General features: G+C 42.6%; 1 protein-coding gene across 2 annotated transcripts in view; it reads left to right on the top strand.

The window, feature by feature from the left end:
* Nucleotides 1–27,224, top strand: part of GANC (glucosidase alpha, neutral C) — a 68,487-nt gene that overhangs the window by 32,855 nt on the left and 8,408 nt on the right. For both annotated transcript variants that reach the window (XM_075192589.1, XM_075192590.1), the window contains exons 10-19: nucleotides 2,805–2,985; nucleotides 5,066–5,219; nucleotides 5,289–5,524; nucleotides 6,009–6,135; nucleotides 6,790–6,869; nucleotides 9,066–9,209; nucleotides 11,915–12,011; nucleotides 22,797–22,898; nucleotides 23,015–23,258; nucleotides 23,673–23,737. In XM_075192589.1, the coding sequence (XP_075048690.1) occupies nucleotides 2,805–2,985; nucleotides 5,066–5,219; nucleotides 5,289–5,524; nucleotides 6,009–6,135; nucleotides 6,790–6,869; nucleotides 9,066–9,209; nucleotides 11,915–12,011; nucleotides 22,797–22,898; nucleotides 23,015–23,258; nucleotides 23,673–23,737 (1,430 nt within the window). The remainder of the gene's footprint in view (nucleotides 1–2,804; nucleotides 2,986–5,065; nucleotides 5,220–5,288; nucleotides 5,525–6,008; nucleotides 6,136–6,789; nucleotides 6,870–9,065; nucleotides 9,210–11,914; nucleotides 12,012–22,796; nucleotides 22,899–23,014; nucleotides 23,259–23,672; nucleotides 23,738–27,224) is intronic.

The following is a 27,224-nucleotide window of genomic DNA, read 5'->3' as shown; positions in this document are numbered from 1 at the left end:
AACAAGCCTTGCTTTCCAGCTGTCTGTGGAGTAGTGTCCCCATTTCTCTTCCTTCCCGAGAGCTCCCAGACATCAGCATTTATGCATGGACCTTTTATTAGGAGCTTATTATATGGATAATCCCATTTATGTGCTCCCTGTGATGAGCAAGCATGTGTTCAGGTGCCTGACTCTGGGTGCTCTCTGTTTAAACCAACTCACAATATTGGCTGCTGCATGAACAGCAGGTTACATTAGCGTTTGTTGTATTTAATTATTTTGTCTGACGTTTTTATACAGACTTGTTCTTGACTCCAATAATTTGCTTGTGTTCCTGCCCCTTGCTTATTATATACAATCATGACCAAAAGTTTTGAGAATGACACAAGTATTTGTTTTCACAAACTCTGCTGCTTCAGTGTTTTTAGACCTTTTTGTCAAATGTTGCTATGAAATGCTTGTAATTTTACTTCAGTATATCATAAGTGTCAAAGGCTTTTATTGGCAATTACATTAAGTTTATGCACAGAGTCAACATTTTGCAGGGTTGACCCTTCTCTTTGACAGCTTGCCAGGGTGAATTGCAGAGGTCTTCAATCAACTTCTGGACCACATGCTGACTGATGGCCGCCCATTCTTGCCTAATCAATGCTTGGAGTTTGTCAGAATTTGTGGTTTTTTGTTTGCCCATCCACCTCTTATGGATTGACCACAAGTTCTCAATGGGATTAAGGTCTGGGGAGTTTCCTGGCCATGGACCCAAAATTTCGATGTTTTGATCCCAAAGCCACTTAGTTATCCCTTTTGCCTTATGGCAATGTGCTTTATCATGCTGGAAAAGGCATTGTTCCTCACCAAACTGTTCTTGGATGGTTGGGAAAAGTTGCTTTTGGAGGATGTCTTGGTACCATTCTTTATTCATGGCTGTGTTCTTAGGCAAAATTGTGAGTGAGTCCACTTCCTTGGCTGAAAAGCAACCGCACACATGAATGGTCTCAGGATTCTTTACTGTTGGCATGACACAGGACTGATGGTAGCGCTCACCTTTCCTTCTCCGGACAAACGTTTTTTTCAGATGCCCCAAACAATCTGAAAGGTGATTCATCAGAGAAAATGACTTTACCCCAGTCCTCAGTAGTCCAATCCCTGTACCTTTTGCAGAATATCAGTCTGTCCCTGATGGTTTTCCTGGAGAGAAGTGGCTTCATTGCTGGCCTTGACACTAGGCCATCCTCCAAAATTCTTCGCCTCACTGTGCATGCAGATGCACCCACAACTGCCTGCTGCCATTCCTGAGCAACCTCTGCACTGGTGGTGCCCCGATCCTGCAGCTGAATCAACTTTAGAAGATGGTCCTGGTGCTTCCTGGACATTCTTGGGCGCCCTTCTTCACAACTATTGAACCTCTTTCCTTGAAGTTCTTCATGATCTAATAAATGGTTAATTTAGGTGCAATCTTACTAGCAGCAATACCCTTGCCTGTGAAGCCCTTTTTGTGCAAAACAATGATGACTGCACATGTTTCCTTGCAGCTAACCATGGTTAACAGAGGAAGAACAATGATTTCAAGCACCACTCTCCTTTTAAAGCTTCCAGTCTGTTATTCTAACTCAATCAGCATAACAGAGTGATCTCCAGCCTTGTCCTCGTCAACATTCTCACCTGTGCTAACAAGAGAATCACCGACCTGATGTCAGCTGGTCCTTTTGTGGCAGGACTGAAATGCAATGGAAATGTTCTTTTTGGGATAAAGTTCATGGCAAAGAGGGACTTTGAAATTAATTGCAATTCATCCGGTTACTCTTCATGACATTGTGGAGTATATGCAAATTGCCATCATAAAAACTGAGGCAGCAAACTTTGTGAAAAATAATATTTGTGTCATTCTCAAAACCTTTGGCCATGACTGTATTTTTGAACCAATTCTGTCTGCCCTGACATTGGCTCATCTATTTTGACCATGATTCCTGACTCGGTTTTCTGTATAGTCAGTGGCTACCTAGTGAAGCTATTTCTAAGGTGTGGGTTAGAACTTACAAAATATCTGTGGGTACCCCGCAGCGATGCCTCAGATCTGGAGGTACCAATTACTAGCAACACTTAAAGCTGGGGTGCAAGAGGGGTGTTACCACATTGTGTAGACAAAAAGACATTGGATCCTCTGCACTCTCCAAATACATTATTAATGCTATGCTATCATAGGTACTTCAGGCTGTGTATTAAAACTAAGGTATGTTGGTTCCACATAATGCAATACATGTGAAGCTTACTGACTCACGCCAAATTCTTCCCCTTCTGGCCAGTCCTACACTAACTATAAACATGGATACATTCTGAATTTTAAAATAGTCATTGCTAGGCTTTTTAACTAAACCACAGCAACCAGTGACAAAATTTGCTTTTGTACGTCTACTACAAGTTAGACAGTGAAAGCAAGTGTCAGATTGGAATTGTTTGTGAATAATTTGAAAATAAGCCTCGGTGAATTTTATAAGATGCGCTGGAATCCCCCCTTCTACTTGTGTCATAGAAATCCTGAGATAGTGTGTTCTTCAAATAGATATATAATATACACATAGACAAATGCATTTCAAATACACATAATGTTTGCCCTTCCCTAGAATAGTAAACAAGCCACAGATTTTAGTTAATGGGTAGCATTAACTTTAGCATTTAGTTAATGGGTGATTTTATATTGCAGCTTCCTGCAACAAGTGGAGGTATATATCTTTTAGCTTTTGCTACTTTTCACTACTATACCAGAAGTCGTCATTGGTACAAAAACCTGAAGCCAAAGTAATCTCCGTTTGCCTTCTCACTACCAGGGAAAATGAAGCATACCGACTCTACAATTTGGATGTGTTTGGGTACCCAATCTATGATAAAATGGGCATATACGGATCTGTGCCCCTACTGCTAGCACACAAACCATTGCACACTTGTGGTATTTTCTGGCTAAATGCATCAGATACATTAGTAGAAATCCACTCAAAAGCAGACTTACAGGTAGGTATAACATTGGCTCCCAATAATGAAAACAGTATCATTATTTTGTATGCAGTCAAATCCTGTAAATACTATATCAGTCCTGGTTTGAAATAATTACTATATTGATATTCTTTCTCTTTGATTTTGTAATTATTTGCAAAGTGCGATTTGATATCAAAGTACAAAATAGATAACATTTCATTAACAGTATATATAGTGTTAGTATACATTATTATAAAGTCCCAGAACAGTTGAAATGGCATGTTGTCAAGCAAGATATTGCTTATGTTTCACCAAAAAGGTGAACATGAATAATAAAATAGCATATAATAATAAATATTATTATTATTATTATTATTAATTTTTATTTATAGGGCGCCACAAGGTGTCCGTGGCGCCGTACAGGGACAAAAACGAATTACAATACAAGATGAGACAGCACAGTACAGTAAACATAAAGCACAGTAACTCAGTAAGCTCAATGCACAGCTAGTGAGGGTGGGGGGAGTATCCGCAAATGACGGGGCCCAAAAAGAGGGCGCGGAAGACAGGGAGACCCCCAGAGGGGGGAGGAGGGCCCTCGAGGAGGAGGGCAAAGTAGCTGGAGAGCAGAGTTAGAAGTGGTGGAAATAGGAGGAGAGATGGCCCTGCTCAGAGGAACGTACAATCTAAGGGGAGGGGTGGACAGACGGAGAAACGCAGGGGAGAGAGGGAGAGTAGAGGGACGGAGGCAGGGAAGGGGAAAGAAGGGGGATAAGGTAGGTAGTCTTGTGGTATACTCACAAGACTGATGGTACCCACTGAGCAGCTATGGACACTTTAGTGGAGATGTCCAACCTTGCACCAATCGTGATCACCTGTGATTTTGAGAAGCAGCATTTGCATTTCTTGAGCACAGTTTACTATAAAAAATAACACAGGGTAGATGTTATTATATTGTGATCAGGAGCCAAATTGATGCGTGTCGTAGCTGTTAGACAACTTGATCAGACCCAAGAGAGTAGCAATTGGGAATAGATTGTCACTCTGAGTGTGATCAGTCACCTGTCATTCGTGCTGCATAGAAAAGCACTGAGCAAAAGAACATACAATTACACGTTAGGGCAGGGTGGTCGAGATGTTTGGACCCAGTGATCTACTGTAAGAACAGAATTTTTTTTGCGATCTACCAACAGAAAATATAAGCTGGGCACACACCCTTTTCTCACCACATCCTATATCCCATAAGGCCACTGACTCTAAGATTGCCTCTGTCCAGTAATTTTTAACATGTACCTGCTTTACCTGTAGTATGTATGGGTTACAAACATACCGAGAAAGCAAGATACAGTTCCAGCGTAGCGATGTGCACCCCAAATATCATAGCAACACGCACATCAATAGACAGTTTCAATGTAACATCAAAAACAAGCTCAAATTACATGTAATTATCTAGTATCCTCACTCACATACCAAGGTGCATCAAAGAAAAGGAGAAAATAAAGGCCGTGGGGGGTTGATCGGGGGGATAATTCACCTTGACAACTAATACCGCGATCTACCGAACAAGTGTTCGTGATATACTGGTAGGTCGCAATTTACTGTTTGCCCATTTCTGCACTAGGGTATCATTTTGAATGGACATTTAACTCTGTTGCCCCCTTTAATGCAAGTACTGCAGAATTTAAAGCTATACATTAAAGATTTTACTAAACATGCACTCCTTAGCAGTAGCCCTCTGTGCCTCTTACAGTGGGCATAAAAGGGATGACTACTTAAGATATTGCAGCTTTTGATTGGTCCTTCCACACAGAACGTCCATCCCCACATCCACTCCACTGCAACTTAAAGGGGATGAACTAAATTAAGTTGCCGATTCTATATTGCAGAAGCGGCAGATGCCCAGGAAAAGTAAGTTGGTAAAATATTTTATGTAGGTGGTAGTGCCACTTTAAGAGGAACGCCCAACAGTAAGTTACTTTGCAACAATATGTACTTTCTGGTTCTCCTTTCTTTGAAAATGTAGAAAATTTAGCTTGAAGAAGCTAGGTTTAGGTTCTATAGGCAATTAACTTTTTATAGAAATATACGTGGCCTCCAATAAGATGTCTTTCCTCAGTCTCATTTGCGAACAGCTGCTCCTGATATACGGAAACTAAGAGCAGTACCCAACGTGGACGTCAGATGGATGTCAGAGAGTGGGATAGTGGATGTCTTCTTGTTACTGGGACCTACACCTCTGGATGTATTTAAACAATATGTACAACTGACAGGTGAGTAGACTTAATATAAGTGTTCTATTGATTAATTCATTCTGAATCCTACAATACAATTCCTAACAGGTAGCCAGACCTTCCCTCCACGATTTTCACTGGGTTATCACCAGTGTCGCTGGAACTATGAAGACGAGGCAGATGTTGAAGCTGTGGATTCAGGTTTCGATGAACACAATATCCCCTATGATGTCATCTGGTTAGACATTGAGCACACAGATGGAAAGAGATATTTTACCTGGGACCAGGAAAGATTTCCTAATCCTGTCAAGATGCAAGAGAAATTGCGGGAGAAAAGACGCAAGGTAAGCTGGAGGTTAAGCACTGTCGGTATTCATTTGATATAAGCGTAAGGGATGGTCAAACACCTGGGCGCCCAAACCACCCACACCTTGGAATAGAGCAGCCAAAGCACTTCTGGCGGTGGAGATGGCCAAACACACAGGTCTAAAGCAGCTATCTTCTGCTGTACTCCATAATGATCTCAACTATAGTGATAGGATAACTGACTGGTATTGCAGTTTGTTTGTGGCCACACGGAGTGATATTGTAAGGTGTGCAGACAGCATAAGTCAGTGACACTTTACATTAAAAACAAGAGGAGCTTATAAATAAATCAAATTCTAGGAAAACAAAGCTTTTCTGATATCCAAGGGGAGGTAATTAGTATAGTTAATTCCTTACCATAATAAATTCCTATATGTTTTTATTCCTGGTTCAACTTTGCTTGCTTTTATACCTCCTTTACCATATACAGTTCATGTGACAGTATATTTCTTTCAAACTCAGCTGGTTGTCATCTCAGACCCTCATATTAAAGTTGATCCAAACTATATCTTGTACACCGAAGCCAAAGAAAAGGAATACTTTGTGAAGGACAGGAATGGACGAGACTATGAGGGCAGCTGCTGGCCAGGTATGTTGTGAATTAATTGCAGTAAATCAGATACAACAGTTGTTATATAACAATGTTATAATGTTGCAAGGCTGATAATACTTTGTCCGTACTTACACATTATACAGCATAGCACAACTTAACCGTTTGTTTGGGTGTCTGACCTGGGAATATTTTGCCCTGTACAAGTTGCTTGGTGACCATTCCAAGACACGTAATCCCATTAGATGAATCCACATCACATCTTCTTTCTACTTTCTATATTCTTCCCATTCAGTTTATCAGTTTTTCTAAACCCCAGCATACATAGGGCCTGATTTAGATGTGAACCTAGAGATGCCCCATTTGTACAAGAGAAGGTACTTCTGCCCACTTGCATTTCTATGTCTGTATTTTGTTACATGTATTTTACAATATGCCCAACCTTGAATCTATCATATAGAAACAGAGATTCAACAATAATCATCAACTCCAAAACTTGTATTCCATTTATGTAGGTACAAAATTGGGCAGTGCAGCAATTTTGCACCAAGGAGCACCTTTAAATCACACAAATACATTAACGTGCAACTCTAAACCTGGCCTATATTATTGAGACTTGAGATGCAATTGTGCAATCTCCAGAGACTGCATAGCTTTAGGCATGTCACATTAACTTGCCATCTCTTTTCCCAGGTGTCTCCAACTATCTGGACTTTACAAACCCTGATGCTCGAGAATGGTACTCTTCTCAATTTTCACTTGATAAATACAAAGTGAGTGTCTAAAATGTGTTCATGAAAATGACTCTCTTGATGCAGCCAGGCTAGGAGAATACTTCAGCTGTAACATTTAAGAAATAAATATTACTATGTAACAACTTGTAATTAGTAGGTCTACGGTCAATTTTTATTAATCGCCTATATTACTGAATGTGTGGTGTGGAAAGGGCAACGGAATGTCTTGTGGTTTCACTGCCCACAGGCATTTGTGGTCAACAATAGTAACACTGAACTATCATAAGAACATCTCTAGGATTAATAGTTTTTTAGGACTTCGACAAAGGTTCCCTTCACAAACAACCCCATTCATTTACCCCAAACATGTTTAAATATTTTAGGTTTATATGTGGGTTAGGTGTGCCATCTCCCGGGTAAGCGGCAACATCTAAGTAATAGCACACCAGTCCAGTGCCTTGGTACAAGTAGCCGCACCTAGTTTTATATAGCAGCGTAAATATAAATACCCTATCCTGGGGTAGCTGGTGTTTATAGAAGTCCAAAGGTTTCTTGCAACTGGCCTCAGCCAGTTTTATTCTCTAAGCAAAAACAAAAAAAACTCCAAAATAAACACCTTGCCATCCGGCTCTAACTACACATTGGTCACTTCTGACTAACAAACTAAAATAAATTATAATCAGTTTCAGCGCAGTACACTTGCAGGCAGCTATCATGCATTTCTTTCATAGAGTCTCCATCCCCAGGCAGTGAGAGACTGACTGAGCTGCTGCCTTTTACCAGCACCACTGAGGTGCAGCTCTGGATTACCAGCTTTTCAATCAGGCCTACAGTCCTTCAACAAGCAGCTTACACAAATACACATTGTCCTGGGATTTCAGTGTACACAAGGTAGAAAGCTTGAGACATATCCCTCTGCCATTCGGCACTAATCCAGTGACTTCATCACAAGAATGGCATTGTATAGATCGGCAAAATAAACACTATAAGTGTGATATAATGTAATATTGTGCATATGGGGGTCCAGTGATGGTGCCGCACTCAAGAAAGCGCTGCTGCCATCTTTCATGGCTGTCTATGTACATCTGTTCACAGGTAAGTGCTCTACACAATGTACATGCGTTCACAGGTATGTGCTCTTCAGAATGTCTGTTTATAAGTTGCTTGTAGTTTAGAAGGCATTAAAGGATATGTCTGCCTCTTGGGGACAATTTTCTATTTTACATTTTTTATTTTAAAACACCCCCAAGGTCTTACTTATCTATCTACAATGTTTTTGTTAAATACTCACTGGTGTAGTGTAAGATCACCTGAAATGAACAAAAGCAACCTTTATTGCACCATGTTCTAGTTAGAAAGACACTATATGAGGCAAAGGGTTTAGCACCCCCATCCCTGTAAAAGCATCATTTGGCCCAATGTAAGCAAATTTAAATTGTATAGCACCCACCCTATTAATTTGAAGAAAAAAAATCCTCCATGGGCCTGAGTATTTAAGGAAAGCAGAAAAAATGAGTACATTTTATCCTGGACAAAACATGTTACAATGCAAGGGGTGCAAATTAGTTTATTATATTGCATATAAGTTAAATACTGGCTGTTTTTATCATGTAGCCACAAATACTTGATAGCTTTATTTTTACACTGGAATTTAAAGATGATCTAGGACATGTCCTACCCCAACTATAAATCTGTCCCCACATTTTAAATTTGCCTCCCTCCAATGCAATGGTTTTGCCCAGGTGCAAAGTTACTCCTTTTTTATGCTTTGCTCTCATGAATGACTCAGGCCCTATGTGTCTGTTACATTAAACTATGTAAAAGAAAATTGCAGTAACCTCTAATTAGACTTTCTGCTGTACACCTTTAGACCAAAAAGCACTGTTGATCCAATTCTTTCTCCTGATTCTATACTGTAAGTAGCTGTATCCCTCCATTAAAATGGTCGGTCAGTACCGTTACAAAACTGAGCCCATTTGCTTCTGCCTCATACATACAATGCAGTTACATGGTGCACAGTTATGCTATCTTCTTGTAATCACAAATTTAATATTAAATGATGCTGAAAAGCAGCTGATATTCCCTGTTTACAGCTGTTAAGTTTAGATCTGACATTAAAAGCATGAGTTTACTGCTGATCCTCCTCTGCTTATTTCACACAAGGCAGCTGCTGCCCTCCTCCCAGCACTGCTTATGGTCATGGACATCTTGATAATTCTCCACTTTCTCTTACAGAACTCCACAGATATCTTATTTGTTTGGAACGATATGAATGAGCCCGCAGTGTTTAAATCGCCTGAAGGAACCATGCCCAAGCATGCAGTGCATCACCAGGGATGGAAACACAGGGATGTTCATAATCTTTATGGGTTCTACCAGGTAGATGAATGATTGACTAAAGCTATCCAGCATCCTTTTAGTCACATCTCTGTGCTGACAATTGTCATCTATAGATGCTCTTAAGGCGGTTAGTGTCCTCACTATCTTGCATCACTTTGGGGCAGTGCAAAAGTCATAGTGACTTTTGCACAGCGGTTTAAATCTCTAGGTAACAGAAATGTTTGGTCTCAGTATATTTTGAAAGGTGACAGCTGAAATACAATACTTAGTTACTGGAGTTTGTTCTACCTAATAGTTTTTCCAAACACATAAAAACCTCTCAAAAAGTGTAAATATATATATATATATATATATATATATATATATATATATATATATATATATATATATATATATATATATATATATAAATCAAGCCATATTTATTAGCTCAATGAACAACAGTGATAATTAGTACCTGCAGTCAAAGGGGAAACAGAGGGGTCCCTTATATGAAATAGAAAATCCCCAGTTGCAACACGCAAGTTAGAACAATGCTATTGAACTGATATGAAATAGATTGTTAAAAGGGGTTGCTAAATAAAAAGTAACAAGTATCAGAAAATAAAAACCCGAAGCATCTAATTAAGGTCAAATCTTTCAAAAGCACAATGATGTATAAAAGAAATGATACATATCAAATGAACCCCTTTAATATACTGTATGCAGACACACAGATAAATCATAACAGTAGATTCTACAAGACCCTCCTGTTTATAAGACAAACTAGATATGATAAGCATATGTGATGTATAATCATAGGAAAAACTTTGATATGTTCCATAAAAAGTAAAGTAAAGTAAAAAGGTGGTATAGAAGTACTGCAGTCTTATATTTGTGCCCAGGATAATAATGAAGAAAGTGCTGGTATATGAATCCCATTTCTCAGTTACAATGTAGTGGAAATGAGTCCCCTTCTGTTTGTTATGGTGCGGATACTCCATTCTTTGTATCCTGAAAACGGAGATTTCAAACCAAGCTTGTTTGTGTTTGAAACCAGTCAGATTGTAAAAAAGGCAAAGTGATGTATCCACCATACAGTGCTTAATTTTCAGTCAATGCGAAGGCAAGTTTTAATTATGAAGAAAAGATAAGGCACGTACGATCACCTGTGTCCTCTTCTTAGCTCCTCCGGGCATAAGCACTCATTGGTTCTCTGGGATAACGGAAATGGTGCTAGTCAGGAGGCTCTCCATATTTGATCTGTCCAGTTTAGAGGATAAGGAGAGTAGTGGGAGTGTTCTTCAGCAGGGAACCCGTTCGTAGGCAGCGCCCAATGGCTTCCCACAAGTTTAATGCCAGCGGTGTCCACATCTGATATGAGCAACACTGACATGTTTCTTATATCCGCAGTATCCATATTTGTCTTAGTAGTAGAGTGTGCATGTTTATACTGGCAGTGTCCACATGTTGCAATGTCCATATGTTTTATACCAAATGAGATTTTCTGCAAAAAGTGCAACTGGAAGGTGCCACCACAGATAAAAAGCCAGAGGATTCGACTTCTTTTGCAGAGGGAAAATGTGTGCATCCGCCTGTACACTGAGGAATAGATAAACATTAGTGCAACACTTCTGTTATGAGTGGAGCTGCCAGAGGAGAGTAGGGAACCCCTATCCCTATTTTGGGCTGATAGAATTATAAAGATACCTCGGCGCTATGAACATGTAATAAATGAAATGTGTAGTTAACATACAACAGGCTGTTATGGTTCTGGCCAGAACAATGGAACTGCAATGGTAAGTTCGCTGTAGTATGAAGCAAATGAACAGAGACACATAGCTTGAGCCCAAGTACTAGCCACCGGCACAACAAGTAGTTCACAATAACAGTCCAGTAAACAGGTAACAGCAGAGTAAGGATAACCCGTGTCAGACGTGGAACTACAGGTGACAAGTAACTTGATAGTAGCTCTTACAGCTATCTTAGCCAGCCAGACGTAAAGGTGAACCAATAGATAAGGCACAGGTTTAGCAACAACTCACGATATTCGTTCAGCGTACAGATGAATAGCGGAGAGGAGTTCCAGCTTGCAGGTGAACAGCAGTGAGGAGCTTGCAGGTGAACAGCAGTAAGGAGTTTGCAGCTCGCAGGTGAACAGCAGTAAGGAGTTCAGTCCAGTGAGCAGGTAAAGGACACACGGAAGGAGAGGTATACAGCCAGATCCAAATGCAGCCAGAGTAACACGAATAACAGGCAATGAGCCCATAACCATGGGAAGTTAATATAGTGCTCCAGGACCAATGAGGTTCAGGAGGAGGTCCAAATCACAGTAGCCAGGAACACCTGTGAAAGTAATGTCTCTGAGGCAGAAGCAAGCAGAATCATGGTTCTTAAAGGGAAAGTCACAGCGCCGGCACCTAACTATGGGACCGGCGTGTGACAGAGATTATGTTGTTTAGTGTATACATTTTTATAATTACAGCATTGCTTGTTCCCCGTAACAAAAACATATTTGTATTGTTAGAAATACATTGAAAAAACGTATTTGTATTGTTCAAAATAAATTAAAACATTTGAATTGATATGTCTATAACTAACATATTTGTATTGTTATACATATATCTTGTGCAAGTGATAATTACTTGTTGGACCTTTGTCTTGGAGTACACTCAGCACAGAATATTTTACATGTCTGCGTACTTGGCTTAAAATCTTCCTAAAGAAGTTGTTTTACTAACTGTTGTATTTTCCTTCTTTCTCAGCAAATGTCCACTTCAGAGGGCCTAATTCGACGGTCAGGAGGTAAAGAGAGACCGTTTGTCCTGACAAGGTCTTTCTTTGCTGGATCTCAGCGTTACGGTGATTTTCATGATTTCCTAATCAAAATAACATCTATTACATAGACATTTAAATTTCAGTAAAGGACATCTAGAGTTTCATATATTAAAAGACTGGCCCCATAACTGTACATGAATAGGTATAGTTAAGAACCAGCTGAAGGGGGGGGATTAAAAGATCAGTAAACCTAATCTTTTTAAATCAATTTAAATACACCCTTACTGAAATCTACCCCTGCCAGAGAAAATGGGATTTTTGGTATTTACGTGAAATCATTTTCTCCTAATCCATGAGGGACAATATTTTGTCTTTCTTTTGTACATTCTTTACCATATACTTGTCACTCACCGGACTGTGAGTGCTTCTTCCCGGACATTTAGGAACCGTGGCCGTCCTCCATCCTGAGGGACTGCGCATGCGCAGCCCTTTCCATACCTCCAGTGTATGTTCCTTTAACTAAATTGGCAGATCAGGCAACCTCCCTATATTAAGCACCTGTGGTCAACACCACGTTGCCTGATCTTGGAGTCTCATTCCCCATGAGTCTCTGAAGGTGTTCCTGTGTTTCCTTGTTTATTCAGCCCAGCTGATTCCTGTGGTTTCCAAACCACTTCTACCTCTGTGGTTTCCAAACCACTTCTACTACTGTGGTTCCCATACCACTTCTACCATCTACTGTATCATCGTGACTGCTAGCTGATTCCTATCCGCTGCCTCTGTGCGCTTCAGTCTTCAGTCCTTGTCAACTCTACCGTGTTTCCTTGAGTCTGCTGCCACTATTGCTACCCGCTACTCTCCGTGATCAACTGTTCCAGTTCAACTCTGCTCCGGTGTCCCATCGTTACTGCACCTGCTGGTTGCTATTGGTTACCTCCGTGTTCCCGCAGAGACCCGCTGCTGTTATTTCTCAGCGCTACTCATCCATCTACTGCTGATCCGCTCTCCACGCCTTCCTGTGTTCCCTGCTGGTCTACCTACCTGTGCGCTGCACCTGCTAGACCCCCGCTTCACCCATCCAGGGACTTGTATCCTGCTGGCCTCCTGCCCTTCAGGTATCTCTGCACTCCTGTCTGACTGCCTTCTCCTGAACCACGGTATGCATACTTCCCATTGACTGTGCTGTGTATTGCATACCTTGCTGGACTGTGTTGGTTCTCCTCTGGAGTGTACTATCCGCTGAGTCTATTGCCATCATTGACTGTGTTGGTTCTCCTCTGGAGTGTACTATCTGCTGACTCTACTGCCATCATTGACTGTGTTATCTCATGCCGGATTACTTCAAGAGACTTTCTATATTGGCAGTGTTGTTCAGTCATTTATACATTTATATTGTGCATATTACTGTGGATCAAAGTCAAGGTGCCCGTGTATATATTGTGTTGCAGTCTCTCCCCGTGCACCTCCTCACATATATATTCAGTGGTACAACTTGCTAGTGGCAGACCACTGACTCCTGTTTACAGTTTCACCTGTTCCAGTATCCTCTCACATAGCAGTGGTACAACTTGCTAACGCAGACCACTGACTCCCCGGATACCTCCACTTGTATTCCATTCCTTCACTCTGACAGCGGTACAACTTGCTATCCGCAGACCGCTGACACTCATCACCTCCTCGTTTCTGTTGGACATTCCTCCTCACTATAGCAGTGGTACAACTTGCTACCGCAGACCACTGACTACCTTCACGTGTCCTTTGTCCATACAGTTCCTCGTGTATTATTACCTCCATATGGCCAGTGCTGCTAGTCATAGACTTTCCTGAGCATCTCATCATCTGCTATTTCCTGTTCCGTGATCACCCTGCTACCAGAGTACCATATTACCACCTATACTGCTCTGGTAAGCCTATCACCTGGTGATCCCTGGGTAAAGACTCCTAGTGCCCGTGACAGTAAGATCAGGCCATGACAGACCCAGATACGGAACCTACTGCTAAAGAGATGCTGCAGCATCTGGTCAGCCGTGTGGAGCAACAGGATGCTCGCCAACAGCTGTTACTTCAATGTTACCAATCATTAACCTCCCAAGGAACATCTGGACAGACTGTTACAGCTAATATTGAAGCTCCTGTGCTTTCCTCCGTTTCCCCAGTGCCATCCCAGGTGTCTACAGCTCCTACGCTTCACCTGCCTACTCCGTCAAAATATGACGGGGACCCCAAAACTTGTAGAGGTTTCCTTAACCAATGTTCAGTCCATTTTGAACTCCAACCTCAAAATTTTTCTACCCATCGTTCCAGAGTGGCCTATCTTATCTCATTGTTTTCTGGACAAGCCCTGGCTTGGGCCTCCCCTCTGTGGGAGAGAAACGATCCAATTCTACAAGATAGTGCCAAATTCATTTCCACGTTCCGAAGTGTGTTCGATGAACCAGGTCGTGTGACCTCCGCTGCTTCCAGCATTCTTCGTTTGCGACAAGGCTCCCATACAGTAGGACAGTATGTCATTCAATTTAGGATCTTAGCCTCTGAACTTCAGTGGAACACTGAAGCATTAGTTGCCGCCTTCTGGCAGGGGCTCTCCGATAAAATTAAAGATGCACTGACTACCCAAGAGCTTCCTTCGTCACTAGAAGATTTGATCTCTCTTTGCCATCGTGTAGATATGAGATTTCGTGAAAGAGAGTCTGAGAAAACAACGGCTGTCAAAGCACCTCTTCGTTCAAACCCTCAATTTCGTCCAGCTCCATCCTCTGTGATTCCCATGGAGATAGGACGTTCCAAATTATCTTCAGAGGAGAGGAAACGAAGAGTAAAGAATAGACTCTGTATCTATTGTGCTGATTCCACGCATATGCTCAGCTCTTGCCCTAAGAGATCGGGAAATGCCAGGCCCTAACTAGTTCTGGAGAGGTGAAGTTAGGGTCCCTGGAGTCCTCTCCATTGTCTATGAAATCTAAAGTCTGCGCTTTCGATGTTACGATTTCCTTTGCTACCAAATCCTTTGAGTCACAGGCATTGATTGATTCCGGAGCAGCAGGAAATTTCATTTCTAAATCACTAGTGAATCAATGGTCTCTACCAGTGATCACTTTAAAAACACCCATTACTGTGACGGCTATAGATGGATCACGTCTCATCAATGGTCTCATCACCCAGAGTACGTCTCCAGTAACCCTTCAGATTGGTGTACTACACCATGAAGAAATTTCGTTTTTAATTCTTCCAGTTACGACAAGTCCGATTGTCTTAGGCCTTCCATGGCTTCAATGTCACTCTCCCCAGATTGACTGGCGCACCCCTCAAGTTACGTCTTGGGGGTCTGAATGTCACCATCGTTGTCTCTCTCAAGTTATTCCTCTTAAAGTACAGCAATCTTCCATCTCATCTTCCTCCCCGGGACTCCCTCCTCAGTATGCTTCATTTGCCGATGTGTTTGATAAAGCTCAGTCTGAACGTCTTCCTCCTCATCGTTCTTGGGATTGTCCGATCGACCTTCTACCTGGCAAGACTCCTCCCAGGGGTCGGGTCTATCCTCTCTCGTTACCTGAAACTCAAGCCACATCTGAGTACATACAGGAGAATCTCCAGCGTGGGTTCATTCGACCTTCCACCTCTCCCGCTGGAGCCGGGTTCTTCTTCGTCAAAAAGAAGGATGGATCATTACGCCCTTGTATAGATTTTCGTGGACTCAACGCCATTACTATCAAGAATCGGTATCCCATTCCGCTGATCACTGAGCTATTTGATCGCATCAAGGGAGCTCGGATATTTACTAAGTTGGATCTTCGTGGTGCCTACAATTTAATTAGAATCCGTTCCGGTGACGAATGGAAGACCGCGTTTAACACCAGAGATGGGCATTACGAATATTTAGTAATGCCCTTCGGGCTGTGTAATGCCCCCGCGGTTTTCCAGGGTTTCATCAATGAGATCTTTCGGGACTTATTATATGTATGTGTCGTTGTCTACCTGGACGACATATTGATCTTCTCACAGGACCTGCCTTCTCATCACCAACATGTGGCAGAAGTCCTCTCCAGACTACGGAAAAACTCGTTGTTCTGTAAATTGGAAAAATGTTCATTCGAGTTACCCCAGATTCCATTCTTGGGGTATATAGTTTCCGGAGTTGGCCTGAAGATGGATCCAGACAAAGTAAATGCTGTACTACATTGGCCTCAGCCAACTACTCTTCGTGCCATCCAGCGTTTTTTAGGTTTTGCCAATTACTATAGACGCTTCATTCAAGACTTTTCATCCATTGCATCTCCCATTGTGGCCCTAACTCGGAAAGGGGCTAATACTAAGCAATGGTCATCTGAGGCTCTCCAAGCCTTTCAAATCCTCAAAGAGTCCTTCTCGTCTGCTCCCATTCTGCGACAACCTGATGTGACACTCCCCTTCTTCCTAGAAGTAGATGCCTCTAATGTGGGCTTAGGAGCTATTCTCTCCCAACGCTCGGAGCAACAAAAATTACATCCTTGTGCCTTCTACTCTCGGGGTCTTCTGCCCGCAGAGAAAAACTATACTATCGGGGACAAGGAGTTGCTGGCCATCAAAGCTGCATTAGAGGAATGGAGATACTTGTTGGAAGGAGCTCGCCATCCGGTGACGATCTTCACGGATCATAAGAACTTGTCATATTTGCAATCTGCTCAATGCTTGAACCCTCGTCAAGCAAGATGGTCTCTTTTCTTTTCCCGTTTTGAATTAATTATAACCTTCAAACCAGCTGCTAAGAACAAGAAAGCTGACGCTCTATCTCGAGCTTTTGTGACGTCCTCTGATGTAGAAGAGGTTCCCAACCATGCTATTCTAGACCCCAAATGTATTTCTCTGGCTGCTTCATCCACCAAAATGCTACCATTTGGGAAGACCCTTGTGCCTCCTACTCTGAGGAGGAAAATCCTTTCGTGGTTCCATGCCTCTCGTTTTTCTGGACACGCCGGTGAACACAAGACCTTTGAGATTCTCTCTCGTAGTTACTGGTGGCCTTCAATGAGGAGAGACGTCAAAGAGTTTGTTGCTTCCTGTGATTTATGTTCTCAGTTCAAATCCTCCCGCAGAACTCCAGCAGGGTTGCTGCGACCACTACCCATTCCGTCCAAGCCTTGGACCCATATTAGTATGGATTTCGTTACTGATTTGCCACCAAGTAAGAATCACAATACTATTTGGGTAGTGGTAGACAGATTTTCGAAGATGGCCCATTTCGTCCCTCTGTCCGGTTTACCTTCCTCGTCTACTCTGGCTGAACATTTCATTAAAGAAATCTTCCGTATCCATGGATGTCCGTCTGAGATTGTGTCGGATAGAGGAGTACAATTCGTTTCCAGATTCTGGCGGGCCCTTTGTAAAACCTTGGGCATACGATTAGCACTCTCATCTTCTTACCATCCGCAATCTAACGGACAAACGGAACGAGTCAATCAAGATCTTGAGACCTTTATTAGGATGTTCTCTTCAGCCAACCAAGACAACTGGGTAGAATTGCTTCCTTGGGCTGAATTCGCCCATAACAACATGTACCATGAGTCATCATCCAAAACTCCATTCTTTGTGGTCTACGGTCACCATCCGTCTTTTCCGGAATTTCCTGCCCTCCCGCCCACCCAAGTTCCTGCTGTGGAGACTGCTTGTCAGACCTTCAAAAATATTTGGTCTCAGGTCAAAACCTGTTTAAAGAAGACATCTAACAAATATAAGTCTTTCGCAGATAAGAAGAGGCGGGCTATTCCACCACTAAAAATTGGAGATCGTGTCTGGTTATCCACCAAAAATATTCGTTTGAAGGTTCCATCTATGAAATTCGCCCCTCGTTTTATTGGTCCATATAGGATCATTCAAGTTATCAATCCAGTATGTGTTAAACTTCTTCTTCCTAAGAATCTTCGGATTTCCAATGCCTTCCATGTGTCCTTGCTCAAACCTCTCATCATCAACCGTTTCTCGACTCCTCCCTCAGCACCGCAGCGAGTTCAAGTTCATCAGGAGGAGGATTTCGAGATTACTGAGGTATTGGATGCAAAAATTTCGCGAGGAGTCCTCCGTTTCCTCGTTCATTGGAAGGGCTTTGGTCCTGAAGAGCGTTCATGGATCAAAGCTGAAGATCTTAATGCTCCTGCCCTTCTGAAGAAGTTTTATTCCAAAAATCCGGACAAGCCCGGTTCCAGGCGTTCTGTGCCCACCTTTAAAAGGGGGGGTACTGTCACTCACCGGACTGTGAGTGCTTCTTCCCGGACATTTAGGAACCGTGGCCGTCCTCCATCCTGAGGGACTGCGCATGCGCAGCCCTTTCCATACCTCCAGTGTATGTTCCTTTAACTAAATTGGCAGATCAGGCAACCTCCCTATATTAAGCACCTGTGGTCAACACCACGTTGCCTGATCTTGGAGTCTCATTCCCCATGAGTCTCTGAAGGTGTTCCTGTGTTTCCTTGTTTATTCAGCCCAGCTGATTCCTGTGGTTTCCAAACCACTTCTACCTCTGTGGTTTCCAAACCACTTCTACTACTGTGGTTCCCATACCACTTCTACCATCTACTGTATCATCGTGACTGCTAGCTGATTCCTATCCGCTGCCTCTGTGCGCTTCAGTCTTCAGTCCTTGTCAACTCTACCGTGTTTCCTTGAGTCTGCTGCCACTATTGCTACCCGCTACTCTCCGTGATCAACTGTTCCAGTTCAACTCTGCTCCGGTGTCCCATCGTTACTGCACCTGCTGGTTGCTATTGGTTACCTCCGTGTTCCCGCAGAGACCCGCTGCTGTTATTTCTCAGCGCTACTCATCCATCTACTGCTGATCCGCTCTCCACGCCTTCCTGTGTTCCCTGCTGGTCTACCTACCTGTGCGCTGCACCTGCTAGACCCCCGCTTCACCCATCCAGGGACTTGTATCCTGCTGGCCTCCTGCCCTTCAGGTATCTCTGCACTCCTGTCTGACTGCCTTCTCCTGAACCACGGTATGCATACTTCCCATTGACTGTGCTGTGTATTGCATACCTTGCTGGACTGTGTTGGTTCTCCTCTGGAGTGTACTATCCGCTGAGTCTATTGCCATCATTGACTGTGTTGGTTCTCCTCTGGAGTGTACTATCTGCTGACTCTACTGCCATCATTGACTGTGTTATCTCATGCCGGATTACTTCAAGAGACTTTCTATATTGGCAGTGTTGTTCAGTCATTTATACATTTATATTGTGCATATTACTGTGGATCAAAGTCAAGGTGCCCGTGTATATATTGTGTTGCAGTCTCTCCCCGTGCACCTCCTCACATATATATTCAGTGGTACAACTTGCTAGTGGCAGACCACTGACTCCTGTTTACAGTTTCACCTGTTCCAGTATCCTCTCACATAGCAGTGGTACAACTTGCTAACGCAGACCACTGACTCCCCGGATACCTCCACTTGTATTCCATTCCTTCACTCTGACAGCGGTACAACTTGCTATCCGCAGACCGCTGACACTCATCACCTCCTCGTTTCTGTTGGACATTCCTCCTCACTATAGCAGTGGTACAACTTGCTACCGCAGACCACTGACTACCTTCACGTGTCCTTTGTCCATACAGTTCCTCGTGTATTATTACCTCCATATGGCCAGTGCTGCTAGTCATAGACTTTCCTGAGCATCTCATCATCTGCTATTTCCTGTTCCGTGATCACCCTGCTACCAGAGTACCATATTACCACCTATACTGCTCTGGTAAGCCTATCACCTGGTGATCCCTGGGTAAAGACTCCTAGTGCCCGTGACAATACTGATTGCATGTAATATTGCCTCTCTGAACAGTTGACCCGCGCTAGTGTAAACTTGATGGATTTACAGACTTAATCCAACTGGAGACAGATTGTTTGGAGGCAGGCCTCTCTTCTGCGCATCATACCTGTCACGACTTGCATTCTGCAGCTCCTGTCTTCAGGGACTTTGTTGGATCTTTTGTTTATATTATATCCTACCTGTAGTACCACTGCCCACCAAAGGCTCCACTGTGCTACTTGGACTATTTTTCCCTGACTCATTATTGCTGGGAGTTGTTTCACCTGCTTCTGGCCTATATAAACCTGCCTGCTCCAAACAGTATTTGCCAGATCATCAGGTCACTCTAGTTGAGCAGTAACTATCCTTGTTCCTGTCAGCATTTCCAAGTGCTCTGTTCCTGTCAGCATTACCAAGTGCTCTGTTCCTGTCAGCATTACCAAGTTCTCTGTTCCTGTCAGCATTACCAAGTGCTCTGTTCCTGGTAACAAACTTTGTACTGGGTCCATCCCTTCCAATGAGCTATCCCTTCCATCACACCTATCCTGATAAAAAAAAAAAAACATTGGAACCACAATTTCCTTGTTCAGATGGAACCTGGAAACAACCTTTGGCTGAAACGAAGGCTTAGTCATGTGAACTGCCTGATCCTCCTAGAACACTTGGAAGAAGACTTGAAAAATAAGACCCCCAATTCTGAAACCCTGAGAGCCGTAGAGATTGCCAGGAGGAAAGCAGTCTCGCAGGACCAATATTTTAAATCCACTAACTGCAAGGGCTCAATAGGCATATGGTGTAACACCATGAGCACTAGATTTAGGTCCCACAGAACCACTGATGGAGAGAGGCTGTACATGCAGAACTCCCTGAATAAATGTTTGAACCTCAGGTAATAATGCCAGCTTCCTCTGGAAGAACATAGAGAAGGCCAACACCTGGACCTTTAAGGAACTGAGCCTTAGGTCCTGATCCAAGCCCCATTGTAGAAAGGATAGGGGAGGAGACAGTCTAAAGGCAGATGTAGGGAATTTTTTCTGCTCCTAATATGATAGTTCCTGGCGTAGATTGGATTTTTGCCCCTCAGTATAGTTTTCACCAAGCTCTCTGCCACCATGTTAAAGCTAGCTGTGCTAAATGTCGGTGCAGGACTGGCCCTTGAGAGATTTGGTCACAATGGCTCTTCCAGCATGCCGATATCAGGTCAGAGTTCCAAGACCTCCTTGGCCAGTCTGGGGCCACGAGAATTGCATGGATTCCTTCTCACTTGATCTTCTTTAGGACTTCAGGAGCATGACAACCTAGGGGAAGAAGTAAATGAGAGAGAAGTTCAAAGGAACAACCGTGGCATCTACAAACAACGCTCCAGGATCTTTAGACCCATCCTCATCCGATCCACCTATACACATGCTGTTGAAACACCTCCAGGTGAAATAAGCATTCCCGTGGAGGTGTACGCCTCCCAGTTGTCTACTGCGGGGATGACCATGGCCATTATGAACTGACTTTCTTTCGGTCCATCTCATGACTCAAGCCATCTCCCTCATAGACTGGGGGCTCCAGGTGCCTCCCAGGTGGTTCAGATACGCCACCACCATCCCCCTTGGTCCGCAAAAGGCCACTATAACAGCAATGAGTTTGGTGAAGACTCTCGGGACAGTTGATAATCCGAAAGGTAGAGCCCTGAACTGGAAATGCTGAGACTGAACAGCGAACCTGAGTAGACACTCGTGTCCCTCCCAGATCGATATGTGGAGGTTGGCTTCTGTGATGTCCATGAACACTATGAACTTCCCCTGCTCCATATTGCTCATTAGAGCAATTTCAGCAATTCCATTTTGAACTTGTCCACCTGTAAATGGACTGTCAAAGTTTTTAAGTTTAGGATTAGCTTGAAGGACCTGACCAGATTCTGGACCAAGAAAAAATTGGAGTATAAACTCCTTTGTCTTTCCTTTTGTGGTACTGGGGAGACAACTCTGGCAGACAGGAGAGTATGAATGGCCTCTATGAGTGCCATTCTTTTTGTGATTTCTCCTGGTGGACTCGTGGTAAAAAACCTCTGCGGGCGATACCAATTGAGATCTATCACATATCCTCTTCAGAAAATGCCTCTGACCCAAGCTTCCGATGTTGAATCAAACCACCGTTCCTGGTACAGGGGCAGGCGGGCGCCCACCATCGGAGCCCCCAGGTGGGCGTCCAGCCTTTCAAGTCATTTGTTTATCAGCATGCTTGAAACCTGGGCACCTGGCTGCCCAGGATTGCTTCCTTTTCTGCTGGTTTCCTCTGGGTCCTGAAGGTTGGACCCTAGAGATGGCCTGTCTTCTAGCTTTTCCTGCGGGACAAAAGGACTGAAAGAATGGAACTCTGGGTCTAGGAGCATTCAATGAAAGGGTAGAAGTTTTCAGAATCGCCATGTCGTTGTAGTCGCCAGTTTCTAACACTGTTGCTGCTGGTAGGGCAGAGACACACAGAGAGGTCAATGTTTCGGAACTACAATAGTCCCTGGCATAAAATCCTCATAGTTCTGCTAGTTGGGGGGAGTGGAGAGGTATGTTGGGCAAATATTAGCTTTTAGATGATGTTACAGTAGACTTTAAGTTATTAGGAAAGGAGGAAGAAAGGAACCAATCTACACGGTTTTTTATGCAGCTCTAGTTGTAAGATTTCTGATCATTTGTGTTCAAACCATGGAGCATATTGGTCAGAAAAAATAAACATCTCAACAATTACAAAATATATGTTGAATATCTTTATTATTGGAAACTTACATGCAATTAGTTTTCTGGTTTTGATTTAGATTTTGGCTACTGATCTTTATAGTAGTCACTTCTTGTATTCTCATAGATCATAGCTACAGAATTTCAGGATTTACCTGTAGGCTGCAGGATATCATTGAGATGTGTCCTTTTTTTTGCAGAACTAACAGATGCTTGTAGTAGACTGAGAGCTATTCTAAGTTACAAAAGCACAAGGAAGATGGTACTTATTACATGCAATTAAATTGTAAGATTATAATTTGTGACCATACAATCTGTAATATTATACATAATGCTTAACCAGATTATATTGGAAAGGTAAATATATCCTTTCACTCTAGGTGCAGTATGGACTGGCGATAATAAAGCAGAGTGGGGGTATCTGAAAATCTCTGTGCCGATGTTACTTACTCTAAGTGTGACCGGGATATCCTTCTGTGGAGGTAAAGGACGCTGCTCTTTATTGTCCTCTTTTCATGCAAACAGAACAAACGATTCTGGGTCAGACAGTTTCCACAATGGAGTAGCTAAGATTTATCTTTCCCTTGTTATTAACCAGCTGATGTTGGCGGTTTTGTTGGAGACCCAGATCCTGAGCTGATTGTTCGCTGGTACCAAGCCGGTTCCTTCCAACCTTTTTTTCGAGGTCATGCTATGCAAGACACAAAGCGACGAGAGCCATGGCTATTTGGAGATGACAACTGTCGATTAATAAGGCGAGCGATAGAGGAACGCTATACTCTGCTTCCATACTGGTACATGCTCTTCTACAGGACGCACCTGTTTGCGGAGCCAGTTATGAGGTAAGGAAAAGTTTCAATCCTATTACTTAAAAGAGAACCTTTTGCCTATACATAATGGTACATTAAAGAGATGGATGTTAGAGCAGATAACATACAACTAAGCATTTGTTAAATTCATTGTATGTTAAAGCTGTGTAATTCCTTTTATATTCATTATTTTGTACTTCTGCGTAAGTGTAAATATTACATAAATTTATATATGAGTTTGAACACCTCATCTATTGACAGAAGCATGCAGACTTTGCTCGTGAGAAACTTTTGTGATCATGAAACTGCCAGCTTTCAGTACATTGGTTCTAAAGGCTCTGGGACTTATTTTGATTTTAGATTTTTAAAAGCTAAAGTTTAACCATTTGTCTAGAAGTCAAGCCCATGGTAAGGTTATTTTTTTTGCTGTTTTTGTATTACAAACAGACCATTATGGGTTGAATTTCCCAAGTGTCCAGATGCCTTTGAAGTGGAAAATCAGTACATGCTAGGTGAGTTCACAGACAGATAATGACATTTATACTCAATGGCATGGAGCTAAAGTAATTTTAATCCACAAGCACAGACCAGTCGACATTGCTGCCAAGTGATATAAAATGTATTGGCATTAAAATGTGTGATTTTTAACAAAATTGATAAATATAAAGGGCTAAATCAGTGTGAGGACATAATGGGAATATGACAGTTAGTCATAGAATTGAAACTACAGTAAATGACTGTCTTTGGATAGCATTTTCAGCATGTATTTTATCCACCAGAAGAGGACAGTGAAGAAGTGATAGGTAAATGTATGTATTTGTCAGCAACTAAAGTGGTAAAAGAACATTAGTGGATTATCTGTATTCCTGCTTTAAGATGTAATTAATATAAAGCTGCCCATATAAATATGATCAACGAGCATCAGGATCTTTGTGCAAGTTGATCACTCTTGTATGTGACCAAAATAGAGGGATCCAGTTCCTCAGACTTATCAGCCAAATCACATACGGTCCAATTAGTGCTTCTAATCTGATTTAACAAATATTACATAAATTGGTCATATACATGTTTTTATTAACCACGTTGATCCAAAATTCACTGTCTTCATTGGAAAAATCATGTAACTCACAAAGGATATAGACATCAGTGGACCAGTGTGCATGAACTATGTTTGCCATCCATTAATACCCACCCTTGATCCATCAAACTTGTACCAATAGCCTATCCTACTGGTAATCAGAGCTAGATTCAATTCCACCCTTGAGAGCCTCTTGAGCCATGCACTTTAACAGGCAGCCAGAAATTACACACACAGTATACAACCATAAGGCACACCATGCAGATTTGCAATGTTGTCAAATCTGCATAACCCATAGCGACCTATAAGATTGTAAATGTATATTTCTCATTCATCCTATTTGGGGGACACTGCTGCCATGGGTTGTATTAGGGGAGCTAGGAGTTGACACTCAAACAGTTACTTATTTTTTTAACCTACAGACAGACTCCCCTCTGCAATCCCCTACATCCTCAGTGTAATTCAAGTGCCCAAGGAGTTGGAAAGCAGCATTTTTCTTACAGATTTAGAGAAATACCTTTTTTTTCATTTATTTTACTTAAGATTAGTTACAGTTGCAGCAGCTGCTTGTTACTGAGGCTGTGTTGAAAACACATTTCCTCACAGAACCTCGGCTGCTGCATTGCCAGAGCACGGACGGGTCTGCTATATAGATCACTATAAAAAGTGACAGGAGGGTGACCAGTGGTACTAGTCAGCATAGAGCGCCGCAATCTCCATGCACGCCACCATTTTTAGGATGGTACCAAGTTCCCTGATAATGAGAGAGGGAGACTTGGACTGCACACTGTCACGGATGGGCTAAAGGGCTCTGCAGGCTTATATATAGAAGCCAGTGCATCTGCTAGAGCCAGAGAGACCGTTAGGCTGCTTGATAATAAGAGAAGCATGCTATAATGGATAATGGAGGAACAAGCAGCAGCATAAAGAGAGGACACCCCTAAAGAAAGTGGCGACTTGGTGCGTCTCTGAAAAGTGCGGGAAAATGTCAGCTGCTTGTTATCAGCTACAGAGGCAAGCTGTACATTCTCCATGCTGCACACAGACCTCTCCTCACGCTGCTTAGAGGGCCATCCAGGAGGGCTAAGTACATTTCTCATCCAAAAAGACTGTTTTTTTTGTTTTTTCACAGCCATGTATATAATATTTTAGAGATGTATGTGCTGCTAGATTACAGGGGTTTATCAACTTTATATACAGGTCACACACATACTGTATCTTAAGGTTAATGTGACTGGATCACTGATAAATAACTTTTGGTATAAATTTACTTAAAGGACATAGCGCAGGGCGCTTATTTATATAATTGCACGTGCACTTATTTTTTATATTGTGTATATTGTGAGATAGGAAATCTTTATTTCTGAGACCAGGGTAGAAAATTTGGTTTTTCTGTTTTAACCTTTGAAAAGCAAATACTTTATTTCTGATGTATACCTGATACAATAAGTCTTTGTTTTGAAAGCCTTTTGCATATCTTGGTGCAAGAAAATGCTTTGTTGTACCTGTCTTTGGGAATGCGTATCCTGCTAGTCTAAAGAGAGGATTCATGTGGATTGGATCTTTTGATATGTGGGCAGCACGGTGGCTTAGTGGTTAGCACTTCTGCCTCACCGCACTGGGGACATGAGTTCAATTCCCGACCATGGCCTTATCTGTGAGGAGTTTGTTTGTTCTTTGCGTGGGTTTCCTCCGAGTGCTCCGGTTTCCTCCCACATTCCAAAAAACATACTAGTAGGTTAATTGGCTGCTAACAAATTGACCCTAATCTGTGTGTGTGTGTGTGTGTGTGTGTATGTTGGGGAATTTAGACTGTAAGCTCCAATGGGGCAGGGACTGATGTGAGTTTTCTGTACAGCGCTGCGGAATTAGTGGCGCTATATAAATAAATGGTGATGATGATATGTGAGCCCTTTTGAAGGCAGGAAGGGTTAATTAAGACCTTGTTACTAGATTTACTGTGTCTAAAGACAAGATGCAAGACCTCACTGGATTTGTAAGATATCACAGACAAGTGTAAATATCGTTAGCTTTGCAATGCATGTAAATCTACGTTTTGGTAAACGGGGTTACATCCTGATTCTAAAAATAGCCTGTGTTTAAATCTGTATAAAATGCACTTACTTGTACACTGAAATATATCTTCTGATTTCAACATCTGACCTGATCACTGGTACCTCTAACCAGTCGAAAAAATGGATGGGCTCTACCATTCACTTAGATTCCCAGATAATCCAGTTGTCTCAGGAATCCCATCTGTTGCTTCGCTGGTGGCTGATGAAGGATCTTCTGTCCATGGGCAGTTCTTTTCCTACATTGTCTTGGACCACTGTGATAATGGACACAGGTCACCTTGGTTGGGGTGCCGTGGTGTTACACTTGCGTCTTTAGGGGACCTGGTCACCTCGGGTAACCGCACTTTCGATAAATGTCTTGGAATTGAAGGTCATATTGCAAGCTCTACAGGAGGCACAGCAGGTTCTGCAGGGTAATTCGGTACAACTCCAGTCTGACAATGCCACGGCCGTGGCGTATGTAAATCGTCAGGAATTTATCAGAAGTGTGGGAGGCATGCAAGTGGCAGCTCAGATTCTGGCTTGGGTCGGAAAAGTTTGTTCCGGACATATCAGAAGTGTTCATTCCCTAGGTGGAAAACTGGGAGGCCAACTACCTGAGCAGACATGAGATGCTGCCTGGCGAGTGGTCACTACATCCAGAAGTTTTTCAGTCGCTGGCCCGGAGGTGGGGTCCTCCCAACATCGACTTGATAGCTTCTCCTCACAACAGTCAAGTGGACAGGTTCTGCGCGAGAACCAGGGATCCTCTGGCGGTAGCAGTGGACGTAATGACCCTGCTCTGTGACTTCCAGCGAGGATATTTGTTCCTCCCATTCCAGTGCTGGCCCGAGAACTCAGATGAGT

Source organism: Mixophyes fleayi, chromosome 12 (assembly GCF_038048845.1).
Source record: "Mixophyes fleayi isolate aMixFle1 chromosome 12, aMixFle1.hap1, whole genome shotgun sequence".
In the NCBI taxonomy this organism is placed as follows: Eukaryota; Metazoa; Chordata; class Amphibia; order Anura; family Limnodynastidae; genus Mixophyes; species Mixophyes fleayi.
This window is presented reverse-complemented; position numbering and strand designations above follow the sequence as displayed.